Below are 13,560 nucleotides of genomic sequence, written 5' to 3' on the forward strand. Positions count from 1 at the left end.
AACATTGTTTACTCATTCCTCTTTTTGCCGCACAGCACAACAAACAACAGCAAAAACCCACCGCTCCTCACCCAGGGCAAACACCGCTCCATCACGGTGCAGGGCAACCAAGAGAGACACATCTTCTAAATACACTCGCCAGACGTATCCGACGTGCGCTGACATTCTGGTAACTGGAAGTGGTGGCCTGAGCGGACAGACTACCAGTGCCACGACTTCGCCGCCAAGTACAACTCCTTCTACGCCTTCGACGCCTTCGACGGTCACTCCATCGGCACCACCAGCTTCGCCCGAAGAGTCTCCAGTGCCTTCCTCAACTGGAGAGAAATGCATGCGACGTCTTGTGAAGACGCTATTAATAGATTGAGCTGCGGGTACTTTAAAGGACCTGTTATATATTTTAAGAGTAATATAGAGGATGTAATGCACTTGTTGAAGTGACTAGATGGCTACACTCTTATATAATCTTCGGATTTGGAGAATGTAGCATACACTTTGTTGGACCGTTATCTAATCAAAACGACCCCATGCTTCAGTCTGTATAGTAGTGTACTGCGGACTGTTGCCGAAGGAACTCCACCTTTTATACCTTTTTAAGCTTCTACCGGTAGGTTGTTAACTTGGTTGGGCCCATGACGATATATAATACATGTTCTACTGTACGAACACCTCCACACTTAGGATGCTAATTCGTGACTCGCTAGCGTGTCCTCTACATACGTGCAGCCGACAGGGACATGTGTGCCAATGGATTACAAGGCAGGCCTCCGAGTCATTGAAGCGATGTTGGTAAGGCAAAACAGTGTCGGCTAGTACTGCAGAGTCATCCAGGATGAATAACATGTATTATAGCAAGACTGTGCGCAACACGGCAGTGTTTGGCTCGCGGTCATCGTGCGCGCTGTGCCGGGCGTCTATTGATTGATACCATCTGGTCCAGTAGAAGCTAACTTTGCACGTCAAAGTGATCATGTAAGTCACTCTGCTCTTGCTGGTTAGAAATGTTCTCGTGGCCGTTTAACCACCCTCCATTGTACAATTTCCTCTCGACAATAACATGAAGTCCGCTGTCTTCTGCGCACTGGCCGGTACGGCCATCATGCTGACCACAACTGTGGACGGCCACGGCCAAATGCTGGTGCCGGCCTACCGACACATCACGGCCAAGTACCGTGCGTTCGGCCTGAAGGGCTCCGGCGACGATGAGCTGGAGTGGGCCCCTATCGAGCTCTTGAGCCAGCGTGGCCAAGCCGGCCAACCGGCGGCCCCCACCTTTAACATGCTAAACGGTTGTCGAGGCACAGTCTACGAGCCCGAGAACAATGTGACGAAGCTCGAGGCTGGCAAGAAGTTTGATGTCAAGTACTTTATCCAGGCACCGCACCCAGGATACATGAAGCTGAGTATCGTCAAGCCCAGTACCGACTCGATCGGCAAGATCACCTACAAGCGCGACACGCAGATCGGGTACTTCAGCAACTTCGCCACCTCGGGGGGTACCTTCACAGTCTCGGCCACCATCCCCACTACTGTGACGGGCTGTGAGAACGCTGGAGACTGTGCTCTACAGTTCTTCTGGCACTCGGATGTCGCCAACCAGACGTACCCGACGTGCGCCGACATCATTATCCCTGGCAGCGGCGCTGGCGGATCGTTCAAAACATCTATCTCAACGTCGACTACAGCCACCAAGTCTTCTACTAAAACTACGGTTAGCTCAGAAGTTGGCAATGAGGCCAGCGACACTGCTGCTACCACCCAAGCTTCGTCGGACGATGACACCGCTACATCTACCACGGACGAGTCGAGCGCCGGTACTACCACTGCGCCTAGCACGTCTACTACCTCGGATAAATGTCTTCGTCGCAAGTAGATGAGTAGACAGCTCGAGAAGATCCCGTTTGAGAGGGAACTAGTGTGTTAGCTCGTGTCGTGTCATAAAAGAGATAAAAAATAGCGTTGCAGTCTCTATCTAACTTCTTTTCTAGTAAAAAGACTTCCGAAAGACGACAATCTATTGCATCGGCCGTGCTTTCAAGCTCACTAGTCGTTCCTGTCATTTCCTTTGCGTGCAAAAGCGTATCATCATCTCACAGTATCCCCGTCTGATAGATGTAGTGAGCTTGTAGCCAGATTCGAGCTAGTCGCTTCAATAAACGTACTCAGCAAACGTCCTGGAATCCTATTCAACTAAGACCCACCTTTTTTTCTACGGCGTGAACTTTCGCTCTCTGGCCATTTTCCAATATCCCTGCCTTCCGCAACTAAGACTTTTATCCTGTTGCAATGGTTCTCTTAACGTCGATCCTAGCAGGGGCGATGCTACTCGCCACACAAGCGAACGGACATGGATACATGACCGATCCGGCTGTGACTTTCCTGTCGTCGTCGACGGACAACACGCAGTTCATCGCCACCATCGAGGCATCCGCATCGAAGTTCATCGGCACTTTCTCAGGCTCACCCGCAGACAACACGGCCGCCTTCACGACTGCATTCGAGTCCAGCTCGTACACATCCCTAAAACAATTGATCAATGCCTTGGCCACGGTTACTGTCACGGATGCTACGCTTACTTGCGGATCATGTGATCCTGATGAGACGGCGCAGCCCCTACCGGAGACGTATGTGGAGTGGTCACACTCGTCCACTGAAGGCTTCACGTCCTCTCACGAAGGTCCATGCGAGGTTTGGTGCGACGACGTTCGTGTGTTCCAAGACAACGACTGCGCTGCAGACTACACCTCGGCTCCAGCTGAACTACCGTACGACCATGATGCCTGTTTGGGCACCAGCACGTTGACTTTCTACTGGTTGGCGCTACATTCGTCTACTTGGCAGGTGTATATCAATTGCGCGCCGCTCGAGAGTACTACCTCAACAGGTGCAACGTCCAAGTACGCCGTGACGGGTTCCAGTAGAGCGGTCGTCAGTACCACGAACTCGACTAGCGTGACGCCAACGGCTACGGCATCTACTAGCTCTCAATCGTCGGGGACAGCTTCAACAGCTACTTTAGCGCCACCTACCACGACGACGTCTACAACAGGCTCACAGACCGGTGCATCCACTTCAACTACGCCGTCAACCGGCTCAAACACCGGCCGCCCTGGCACCTCGAACCAGTGGACGGCGAACGGAGGCTGGCCGACTTCCCCAACTATCCATACCAGTACGTCGGGGAGACAGCAGCCTAACGCTTACAGCGACGTCCAAGCGACCACCGGCACGGTCTCACCGAGCCAAGGCACGACAAATGGCGGCTGGAGCGACAACGCCGGTTGGGTAACCAGCTTTAGTTTTCGTCGCTGAGTTGCCGACCGCGGTGCCGTCATAAGTGCAGACGAGATCCAGCTTATAGTCGTCAAATAAGACGCTGCGTTCAATGCATGTATTAGGAGGCTAGCGAGCCGTAACGTGATAACTGAATCACTTCAACCTTACAATTGCCACGTCCTCGCTAGATCATCAGTCTTAAATTTTGGAGCTATCTTCAAGAACAGGAACGTGTTGCATATATATATATATAAATATATATATATTTCCCTTGCAACGCGGAGCGCTCCATGCCGGTACATGTAAGAAATTCCTTCGTGTTGTAAAGGTACTTCGACGTATAAAACGAACCAAGATCGTCAATAGTTGAGTCACGCTCACTCTCTTATATGTTCCGAAAATGACTGGGCATTGAATTGCTGGTCTGCTTAAGTCGAATAAAAGGGAAAACAATGAAGCTGACACCTACTCTATCGACCACTCTATCGATGGTGGCCGTCCTTGGGCCCTACCTAGTGTCCAGCCACGTATACCTAGTGCAACCGCTGGCCAAATCCATCAGTGTCAGCATCGACAAGACGCCGACGATTGACAGCAACAAATTATTTCCCGGTAGAACATTCGACACGGACCCGACTGACAACGTCAAGTCCACTATAAGAAGTCCAAATACAAGAGCTTAAGGGCAGGGATCGAGGATAACCAGGTGCTCGTGTCCAGCGAGGCACCGGCTTCCTGTGGCTTCTCGTCGCCGGAACAGACCAGCTACGGCGCGGTTAACAACACGGTGTACTGGGACAGGAGTGACGATATTACCGTGGGCGAGGGTTTCGTACACCCTGGTCCGTGCGAAGTCTGGTGCGGCGATAACCGCGCCCACCAAGACATGACAGGCGATAAGACCTACAATCCACCCCCGGGCAAAGGTGCAGCACCTGTTCCGATCGACAAGTCGCTGTGTAAGGAGGCCACGCGACTTACCTTTTTCTGGTATATGCACGGCCCTATGTGGCAGATTTACAGTAAGTTGCTCAGATCTTGTCATCTAGCAACGGACTAACGTTTGTCTTGTGTGCTCGTAGCTAACTGTGTCAATTTTAATGGTGGTACTGGAGGCGCGGACTCTAGTACCTTGCAACCCACTACTGATCCGACATCTCCTGGAGCTGCACCGACAGCTACAACGACACCTCCGACGATCTCAAACAACGGACAGAAAATCACTGCAGACATCCCCCTACACTTACTCTGGCTAGAACCTCAGCCCCTGTCATGAATGACCACACCATAGCCGACAGTATCAGGTGTTCCGATAATAACATTGCAGTAATATTATCATAGCCCTTAGAAATAAGATATTGTTCTTCTGAACTCAACGGCGAAAATAAATTATTGCAGCCTTCCATATAAAAAGATTTTAAAGCTAAAAACACGGAAAAGTAAACAAAAAAACACACCATGTGAAAATAAGTTATCGGTATTGAAAGTGATATCTGGCATCTCAGAAATAAATAATTTTTTGTACAATATTGTATCTGGCATCTCAGAAATAAATAATGTTTGGTACAATATTGTTTTGAAATTCCAAATCAATGATTAATTCGGAGCACCTGCTCAGTATGGGGAGGTAATGCGCTCGCCGTCACGGCCGTAGCTAGACGCGCCGTCTCATTAGGGCTGTTGCGAAGGTGTTTGTCTTGCATCATTCAGAATGCATACATCCAACGATCTTTTGCTAATAATACTTAGTATAAGATATTCGTAGCATATTTCAACGGTTTTTATTATCTTTCCAAAAAGTAAAAAAAATGCAATTATTATTTTGTTGATACTGGAAGAAATTCATCACAACTACAGTATTGCAAGAATGTAGCAATATCTAGAGTTGCTCTTCAATATCCAATGACGGTACTTTTTAGTACCTTTTAATGATGTCCGTTGCACAGCTTATTTCAAAATGAAAAAACATAATTGGTTAAATATTTGCAGCGTGGAATCATACGCCTTTGCGATGAGGTATTAATAGGTCGAACATTGCTGAATGGTGATTAGGTATTTGACATTCCTAAAAAAAGCTCGGGTTTTGGTCAAGTGAGTATTAAATACTAAATGGAGCATAAATTTTTATGCTCCATCAGCTGCATCAAATAAACAGACTGTTGCACATTTAATCAGGTTTGACTGTGGCAACATTCCAACCACCTGGATGTGAAGCTCACGAGCCTTCTTGTGAATTGAATTTTATCCAAACACTTCGATCGTCACTGTCTTTTATAATCTAGGAGCACGTTTAATAGCTCAACTGTCGAGCATACGCTTTGATTTTTTTAGAAATGGTTTTTGTGTATAAGTGAATATTTTAATACATGTAGTTTCTTAAAGTGGACAGTACGGGTCTATTAAATAGGCCCAAATTTTGGGGAGCGCTACCACACTTATGTGGCTTTTTCTCGTATTTAAATGTTGTTATTTGATTAGGTGCCCATCCGCTCGCATTTGCGATATTGAGCTCAAAGTAAACCCGGACTTTGTCCAAGCAATAGGACAACAATGAAATCGAGTTATGCTATAAGAGACACTTTTGAGGCTGCCACTATGTCTATCAGGACGTAGTTGGACACCAAGTTTGACATCCTTAGGATAGATGAAAGGCACACATGGCCACAAAAGCTTGCTCTTCCCAGCAGTGGTGTCACAAAAGTGAAGCAAACTTTTGATTCTTTATTTTGTCCTACGATAGACCTTGCTGGGGTAAAATAAAATCTATTCGATGATGGAAAATGACAGCATCTCTCGATCAATAATACCTTCCTAAACAGAGGATCAAATTTGGGAGGTACAAAGTCATCTGAAATGCGCTGTCCGTGAATTGTACATATCCGCTGTTGTACTGCTAAAACAAATAAGAGAGAACTCGACTTATGAAAAGTTTATAATGCCGAGATAATATTAGTACCAAGATTATAGGGATACTCTAAGGCTCAAAACAGATGTTTAATTAGATTAATAATTAGACTGAAACAGCGCTGCTCATTGAACAACATACTCTTTGATAAAGGTCAACAAAGTGCAATTACTACCCTCCTAAGGTACTGATGCCGTACGTTGCAGGAGATTCTGCATATTATCGAAAGTATTGCGCTTCCTCATTGCAGAAGTCATCCTCCAAGTCTCTGTCATTAAAAAGAAACAGGAGCTTAAGACTTTGTGCTGTTGGTACTACGATCAAATATGATGCGTTCCTTCTCACAAAAAATCGACTACCAGGTCTTTTTTATCCAGAACATTTCCACTCAGCTGAGATCCAACATCGTTGGGTCTCATAGCCGTTACATGTAGCGTTTATCCCTAACCTACATGTAAGCATAGTCTAGTACACATCAAGCAATCATACAAGAATACGTACTCGACTATGCTTATCTCTTCCTATATTTAATACACCTTATAATACATTAAATGTCCTAGACGAGCCATTTGGAGTTTTCAAGTATATCAAATTTGAAGTCGGCCCTTCCATCTTCATTCTAACACTAAAAATTTGGCTGTGTATTTCGCACAAATACAGCTCAAAACACTATTATTAGAATGGTTTTTACAAGAGCTTTAAATAAATATCAGAATCGAAAAATCTAGAAAAATTGCTAAAATGGTATTGATGCGAGCTTCATCGAGCAACCAAAGTTTGCAAACATAAGTACGTTATGTACTGGATTATGAAAATTTCTCGTGCAAGGCACAGTACATTCGAAACTAGAGCTTCGCGGGGGCTGAGATAGCGTGGATTGCAGCTTCCATTTTGCACTAAGGTTATGTAACGCTACTTTAAGCTTTAGCAATCTTTCCAGTAGTTTTAAGATATGGCTCGCGTAGTGACAAAACATCTCGTTCGTAGCTTCAGCATCTAATTTGTTTGCCCCACTTCGAGATGGTACATTCAACCTGGAAGCCGCACGACGTAAAGCGCGTGATCAGAACATTTCTACTGGGGTACACGACAATCGAATTAAACTGCCTAGCAGTCTACCTTATGATAGTTGCTCATCTCAGCAGAATATAAGACTTGTTTTGAGGTAGAGAGCTAGTAAGAAGATATGTTTATTGCAATGTGTAAAGATGAAGCAATTATTAATACGCGCGAGTGGCAATTATTCCCCCGTATTTGCATATGGGTTACCGGAAGAAGTCGTGGCGTCAACAGCACGAGCTCAGCCTCATACAACAGGTTCTACGTGCTCACATATTTTTATTTGTCCTCGAGGGAAGTTTCTGTACTGTAGCGCGTACTCAAAGGAAATTAGGTGTACAGCAACACTACAGCACTGTAAAACACCATGTTTATAGTATTAATAGTTGTGTTCTCGCGTTTATTGCGCTAGTTAAGAGTGAAGTGGCCTAGCCTCTTCGTTAGTGTGGTGTTCGCAAAATCTCGAAAGGATAAAGGATAAGGGTGTACGTGATGAGGGACTGAATGAGCAAATGTCAAAACAGCAGCACGTGTGTCGTCGGCTGAATGAGCTCGAGAGAAGGAGATCGAAGTAGCCGTCACGCCATCTTGGTGTGCCGTCAAATCGCGAGTGGTGCAAGTTCGTCAACTTGAAATGTGAGATCACGGTCGAGTGCAACCTTCCCTATACCATTACCTACCCACCCTGGACATGTAGCGAGGGGAGACAGGTCTTTATTACTGTACTTCGAAGTAGCTTACAAGATGTCTAAAGAGCAGTGCGCCGCCTTAGCAGTGCCGGTCGACTCGAGTGTCTCCAGGGTTGCCTTGAGCGCCGGGTGACTCTCGTGGAGGACGGCTCCGCTGCTTCTACAGACCAGCAACCGTGATGCCCGTAGTTTTTCAACAAGTCACGTTGACTAAATCTTCGTAAGCCAGCAGCTGTTTCTATCGTGAAGCTAGGCCAGTGGCAGGGTTAAAATACATGTTGAACTGGTATTATAAAGGTAAAGTACATGTATTTAAAAAAACTTAAGCCTGCATTTCGATCAGAAACCGCTGCAACAGCTGCCTGAATCATCTACCAAAGATGACGGTCATCCTCGCCGCAAGCCTAGTTCTAGCGTGAGTATAGATCAGAATGAGCCATCTCCGCTCTCGAGCTTTGTAGAGTAAAGGTATCGACACTGCGGGTCGATTTAGTGACTAAACACTGTAAACCAACGTACATGTATTCCTGTTTTCTCGTCGAGCTTCCCGGCGTCAAGCAGCTCTCGGTGTCCGTCGCTCAAACCAGGGAATTCCGGCCGCTTTTCTGCACTTTTCTCTCGGCGCACCCCAGCTGTCTGCTACCATACCAGACGGTAAAGAATAAAAGTCGGCAGGCAGCATAAGCGAACAGATTGCGCGAAAGCTGACCAGCACGGGGGCGGTACTGAGCTGCGAATCAAGAACGTCGTCTACTTTCAGCCATCACGGCCGCTCCTTTCCCCAGCTCTGGTCGGCGGGGTTTGTCCCGACAACCTCGGAACCATCTCGACTAGTTCGTTCATTCTTACATTCGCCGTCTTGCCAACACACGCACCACCTCCTCTGAGTGAAACATGGTCTCGAACTTTGTCAAAGCTACTGCGCTAGCCGTCTCTGTGCTAGCTACTACTACCGAGGCGCATAACAAGATGACAGTGCCCGTGCCGACCTGGCCCGAAGGTGTCTACAACCAGAACAGCCCGTCCGGCATCATCGATCCATCGGACGTGCTGCCTGTTCCGAGCGGTATGTCGTACACCACCGACCCGGGCTCCAATACCAAAGCGTACTGGACGGCGTTCAACGCCAGCAAGTACAAATCGCTTAAGGAGCTGTCGTGGGACTCTCAGAAGCTAGAGGGAAGCGCTTCAAACGAGTGCGGTTTCTCGCTGGTCGACGGTACGCCTCGCGACCTACCGGACGAGGTGCAATGGGACTTTTTCACGGCGTCCCACCAAGGCCCATGTGAGGTCTGGTGCGACGACACGCTAGTGTTCGAGAACTGGAACTGCGCTGTCGACTACCCCGAGACGCCGGCCAACTTGCCATACGACAAGGCTAAATGCAAGGGTGCGGCGATGCTGACATCGTACTGGATCGCGCTACACACGACTCCGTGGCAGGTGTACACCAACTGCGCGCCGCTGACGGGTGCGTCGTCGTCATCTAACACGAGCCAGACCGCTAGTAGCTCCAGTGGCACACCTACGAAAGCCCCGACCACTCCAGCTACCACTCCTACCGGTACGACTGCACCCGTACCCACGACAGCCACCCCCACTGTCACCTCTCCTACCCAAACAGAGGCTAGTGCGGAGGAGGAGGAGGCTCCCTCGAGTGACGCAGAGCAGGAGGAGAATTCTTCCACGGATGACGAGGCTAGCACGGACGCGGAGGACGATGTCACTGAAGCTCCCCCTGCCACAGCTGCTCCGTCGGTTGATAAGTGCTCGGTGCGCCGTCGCCGTCACTAAGTATGCTGCTCAACGGCAGCCGTCCCGTGCATCACTGACAGTATTCGTCGGTTTGAGAGTACATGTAGTGTCGTGTATGTGTTAAATCTGAAATATTCCTTTTCCCAGAGTGTATCGACTTAATAAAATAACGAACATCGTCAGTGGGAGATCTATAACGCATGTATTGCTGGTACATGTACATTGATTTCCGTGTCCTTGGTCGACAAAGACGCGCTTTGTCTGGAGCTTTCGTACTGATACTACGTGTGCTTTACAGATTCCCTTTTTTCATAGGATCCACTCGCTCCATTGTCTTCGAAGTTGCGGCAGCGGGCTCCACTGATCAGAGTTTGTACTGTATCATCTCGTCACGTGATCGTCTGAACACGATGTGCTAGGATCGTACATCGACGATACGATCTTACCGCCGCAATTCCGTATGGCTTAGCTAACTTGTCATGACATAGTCAGCACGGCTGCCGTCATTCCTTTCACATCAAGGAGCTCTCTCCTGTTACAGCCGTAGGGTGTCAACTTTGCTGCTCTTTTGCTCCTCTACTGCGAGAAGATTGCTCGTTGGTGGCAACCTACTCATTTATTAAATCTCCACGCGTTTGTTCAAGGCTAATATGGTCACCACTTCGTCCGCACTAGTGGTGTTGATGCTGGCTGCGATGGCCGCGTCGTCTGATGCGCATAGCAAGATGTCGCTGCCGAAGCCTACGTGGATCTATGAGGACGGCACCAACAGTCCGGCCGGCACGGTGGACAGCTCGAGTGTGCTACCCGTCCCGGACGGCATGGGGTACGAGGGTGACCCGCTGTCGAACACGGAGGCGTACTGGACGGCATTCAACGCCAGTAAGTACACGTCTCTCAAGGAGCTCGTGTGGAAGAACGAGGTGGTCAACACAGACTCGCTATACGGCACGGCCACCATCGAGTGCGGCTTCTCGTGGACTAACGGCACGGCGCGCGACTTGCCCGATGAAGTACAATGGGACAAGCTCACGACTGGCCACGACGGTCCGTGCGAGATCTGGTGTGATGACACGCTGGTCTTCGCGGACCAGAACTGTGCTGTCAATTATCCCGACAGCCCTGCGAGCTTCCCGTACGATAAAGCTGCTTGCGAAGGCAAATCGATGCTGACCGCTATCTGGCTAGCGCTGCACAGCCCGCCTTGGCAGGTATTTACCAACTGCGCCCCTCTCAAGGGCGCCACCTCATCCAGTAACGACTTGACTTCGCCCACTTCTACGGCGAAATCAGAGACTCCAAGTACCACAACGGCTTCTGCCTCGACTGCTTCTAAGGAATCTAGCATTGCTGCAGACTACGACGAGACGTCTACCGAAGCGCCTGTCGCTACAGAGCCGACGACTAACGCAGAGACGAAATCTCCAACGGCCGCGGCAAAATGCTCTCGCCATCGCAGCTAGGCGATAGCGAGCAAGGGTAGTGTTGTTTGGAAGCGTAACTTGATGGAATACAGAATTGACTCGGCAAATGATCAGAGGGCTATGCATATATCGCCCAGCGTTGCTCAGCAATTTGCTGGGCCGCTGTCTGCAGTCATGCAAACGTGTACATGTACTTCGTTTGCAAGAGAACCTGTTCAGACTGGACTCCGGCGTAACCAGCTGCATACGTAGCAAATGTGGCCGGTCTCAGCATGTACGAATTGATTGGAGTGCACTCCGTTCATACTGTAGAAAAGTGAGTGAAAAAAGCTAGAGTTATCTTCTACATGTAGTACAGGTATTATGCAGTCGATCAATCTAGTTTTCGAGGTTTTCATTCTCAATTTTTATTCTTCGCTTGTCATCGTGCTTGCACTGCCAAAAGTGTCACGAGTGGTTCTGGCGGCCACCGTCTTGGGCACGGTGAGCTCCGTTACCCTCCTCCGCTCTTTTCGACGGCCGACCAGATTCGTGTGGGCCACGCTTTCGATGAAGCCATGCAGGGCCACGACGGAGTCGCTGAGAAGTTGTGGGCCGGTCTCGGTCTCCGTGGGACAAGTGCGGCTAGAGCGTACGGTCCCCGTGGATGACGAAAACGGAAGTCATGGGGGACCGGAGCTACTGAAGGACAGTGTATCTTCGCGGTGAGGCGGTGGGGTGAGCGGTACCGCCTCGCTGTCGTGGTGTACAAAATCGTGGGCGATGATTGCGAAACGGTGCCTGACGGCGGGAACGAGGACCATGTAGGACGAAGTGCGGGTCGCAAGGAAGAAGGTAAGAGGTAAGTCGTGAATTTTCCTTGGAGACAACAAGCAGAAAAGAATTTGTGTTGACATTTGTCTTTAGCTTGTTGCTTCTGTTTATATCTCCGTACTGTTCTACTTCTATACAGCGTCGACCGTCCCATCCAAGGACGGCTCGCGACACGTGGTGGAGAAGCAGGGTATTGGTCTTCGTTGTGAAGAAGAACCGTCGGAGACGTCGTGGAGTGTGATCCCGTAGTGCAAGGAGGTCTGGTATCGAGCCCGGACGCATAGGGACTGGAGTGTGATTTTCTGCGCGGAACGCCTGGTATCGAGCCCAGGGGCGCATAAGGGAGTGTGAAGTTTGGAGTTTATTCGGCGCGGAATTCCTGGTATAGAGCCCAGGGGCGCATAAGGGGGTGTGAAGTTTGGAGTTTATTCGGCGCGGAATTCCTGGTATCGAGCCCAGGGGCGCATAAGGTAGTATTGGGAACAAGAGTTTGACGAGGGAAGCATTGGAGAAGAGTGTCATGTCGGTATACGTGGAAGACGACTATGAAGAGGACCTGAGGCGGTCCGCTGCCAGAGAGGCGGCTGAAGAAGGACAGAGTCAGGGAGACTCTCAGACGGAGGATGTAAACGAGGAAGATGAGGAAGAGAAGGCTCCTGTGGGAGTGACAACCGCTGCTGATCGGGACGCTCTACGTAAGAGCACGCGCGACGAGCTACGGGCGGCTGGAGAAGGCCGGTTGGAGGTGACGGGTGGTGTCAAAGAAGCGGTCAAGGTAGAAGGAGAGGTGAAAACGGAGCCGGCGCCCGGTACGGAGGCGGTGTCGCCGGGCCCGGATGAGGTACCCCTGGTGGGGGAGGGCGTTCCTCTTGGGGACGACTACCAACTTGCCTATGAGCACGGCAGCTGGGAAGTGTTCGTCCAGTACGAGGAGGACGAACCTTCCGTCGAGAATTGGGAACCGGCCAAGAAGAAGAGCCCCAGTGGATTCATTCCGCAGTACACTGGAACCGAGGAGCGCCGCTGGGACCGGCCGGCGTTTGACTGGAGCTGGACGTCCAAGGGGTTCGCACCCTCGGACAACACGGTGTTCGCGTACACGGCGTCCGTGCCCCAGCAGCCTTACGAGGCTCCGCCGGTCGCTGTTAAGAAGACGGTCACTGCCAATCCGGTGGGCCCTTACAGGACCACGGGACCGGGCGTGTCTGGGACGGGTACTGCTCGGACGGCTACTGCTGCTACGGGAGGTCAGAGTAACGCGGCGACCCGGACGCATCCTGCTCCGCCTGGAATCCGTAGGACTGGTCCGCGCCCTGCTTGGACGGGACTAGTAGGGAGCGCCCCGGGCGTTCCGCCGCGTTCGGCAGTGGTGCCGCGAGGTCCGCAGGCCCCTCCGCGTGCTGGTGTTCGACCACCGGTCCGGTCCCTGCCTGGGCTGTCACGCCTGCCGAGGCGTGAAGACTGGACCACGAAGATGTCGACTGTGATGAAGGTGCTGCCGATGTTCTACTCGGACACGGCTACGGTGGAGAAGGCGCGCGACTTCTGGGAGCTGTTCGAGGACCACACTGACCGGTTGCCAGACAGAGAGCGACTGTTGGTTTTCGACAGAAGCTGAAGGGACGTGAGGCCGAAAGAT

At 50.2% G+C, this 13,560-nt stretch overlaps 4 protein-coding genes across 4 annotated transcripts; all 4 read left to right on the forward strand.

Annotated features, from left to right (window-relative positions):
- Positions 1-1,057: 1,057 nt before the first annotated feature.
- PITG_11940 (chitin-binding protein, putative) lies at positions 1,058-1,873 on the forward strand (the record flags this gene model as incomplete). Its single annotated transcript, XM_002901357.1, has 1 exon — positions 1,058-1,873. One exon carries the CDS (start codon positions 1,058-1,060, stop codon positions 1,871-1,873), a length of 816 nt encoding a protein of 271 aa, XP_002901403.1.
- Positions 1,874-2,286: 413 nt separating this feature from the next.
- Positions 2,287-2,803, forward strand: PITG_11941 (uncharacterized protein; the record flags this gene model as incomplete). Its single annotated transcript, XM_002901358.1, has 2 exons — positions 2,287-2,707; positions 2,796-2,803. The coding sequence occupies 2 exons, from the start codon at positions 2,287-2,289 to the stop codon at positions 2,801-2,803; spliced, it is 429 nt and encodes a 142-aa protein (XP_002901404.1).
- A 5,979-nt stretch (positions 2,804-8,782) lies between these two features.
- On the forward strand, positions 8,783-9,723 carry PITG_11942 (uncharacterized protein; the record flags this gene model as incomplete). Its single annotated transcript, XM_002901359.1, has 2 exons — positions 8,783-9,436; positions 9,521-9,723. The coding sequence occupies 2 exons, from the start codon at positions 8,824-8,826 to the stop codon at positions 9,721-9,723; spliced, it is 816 nt and encodes a 271-aa protein (XP_002901405.1).
- A 588-nt stretch (positions 9,724-10,311) lies between these two features.
- Positions 10,312-10,942, forward strand: PITG_11943 (uncharacterized protein; the record flags this gene model as incomplete). Its single annotated transcript, XM_002901360.1, has 2 exons — positions 10,312-10,895; positions 10,940-10,942. The coding sequence occupies 2 exons, from the start codon at positions 10,380-10,382 to the stop codon at positions 10,940-10,942; spliced, it is 519 nt and encodes a 172-aa protein (XP_002901406.1).
- Positions 10,943-13,560: the final 2,618 nt, after the last annotated feature.

The sequence above is a fragment of the Phytophthora infestans genome, genomic scaffold, assembly GCF_000142945.1.
Source record: "Phytophthora infestans T30-4 supercont1.21 genomic scaffold, whole genome shotgun sequence".
NCBI lineage: Eukaryota > Oomycota > Peronosporomycetes > Peronosporales > Peronosporaceae > Phytophthora > Phytophthora infestans.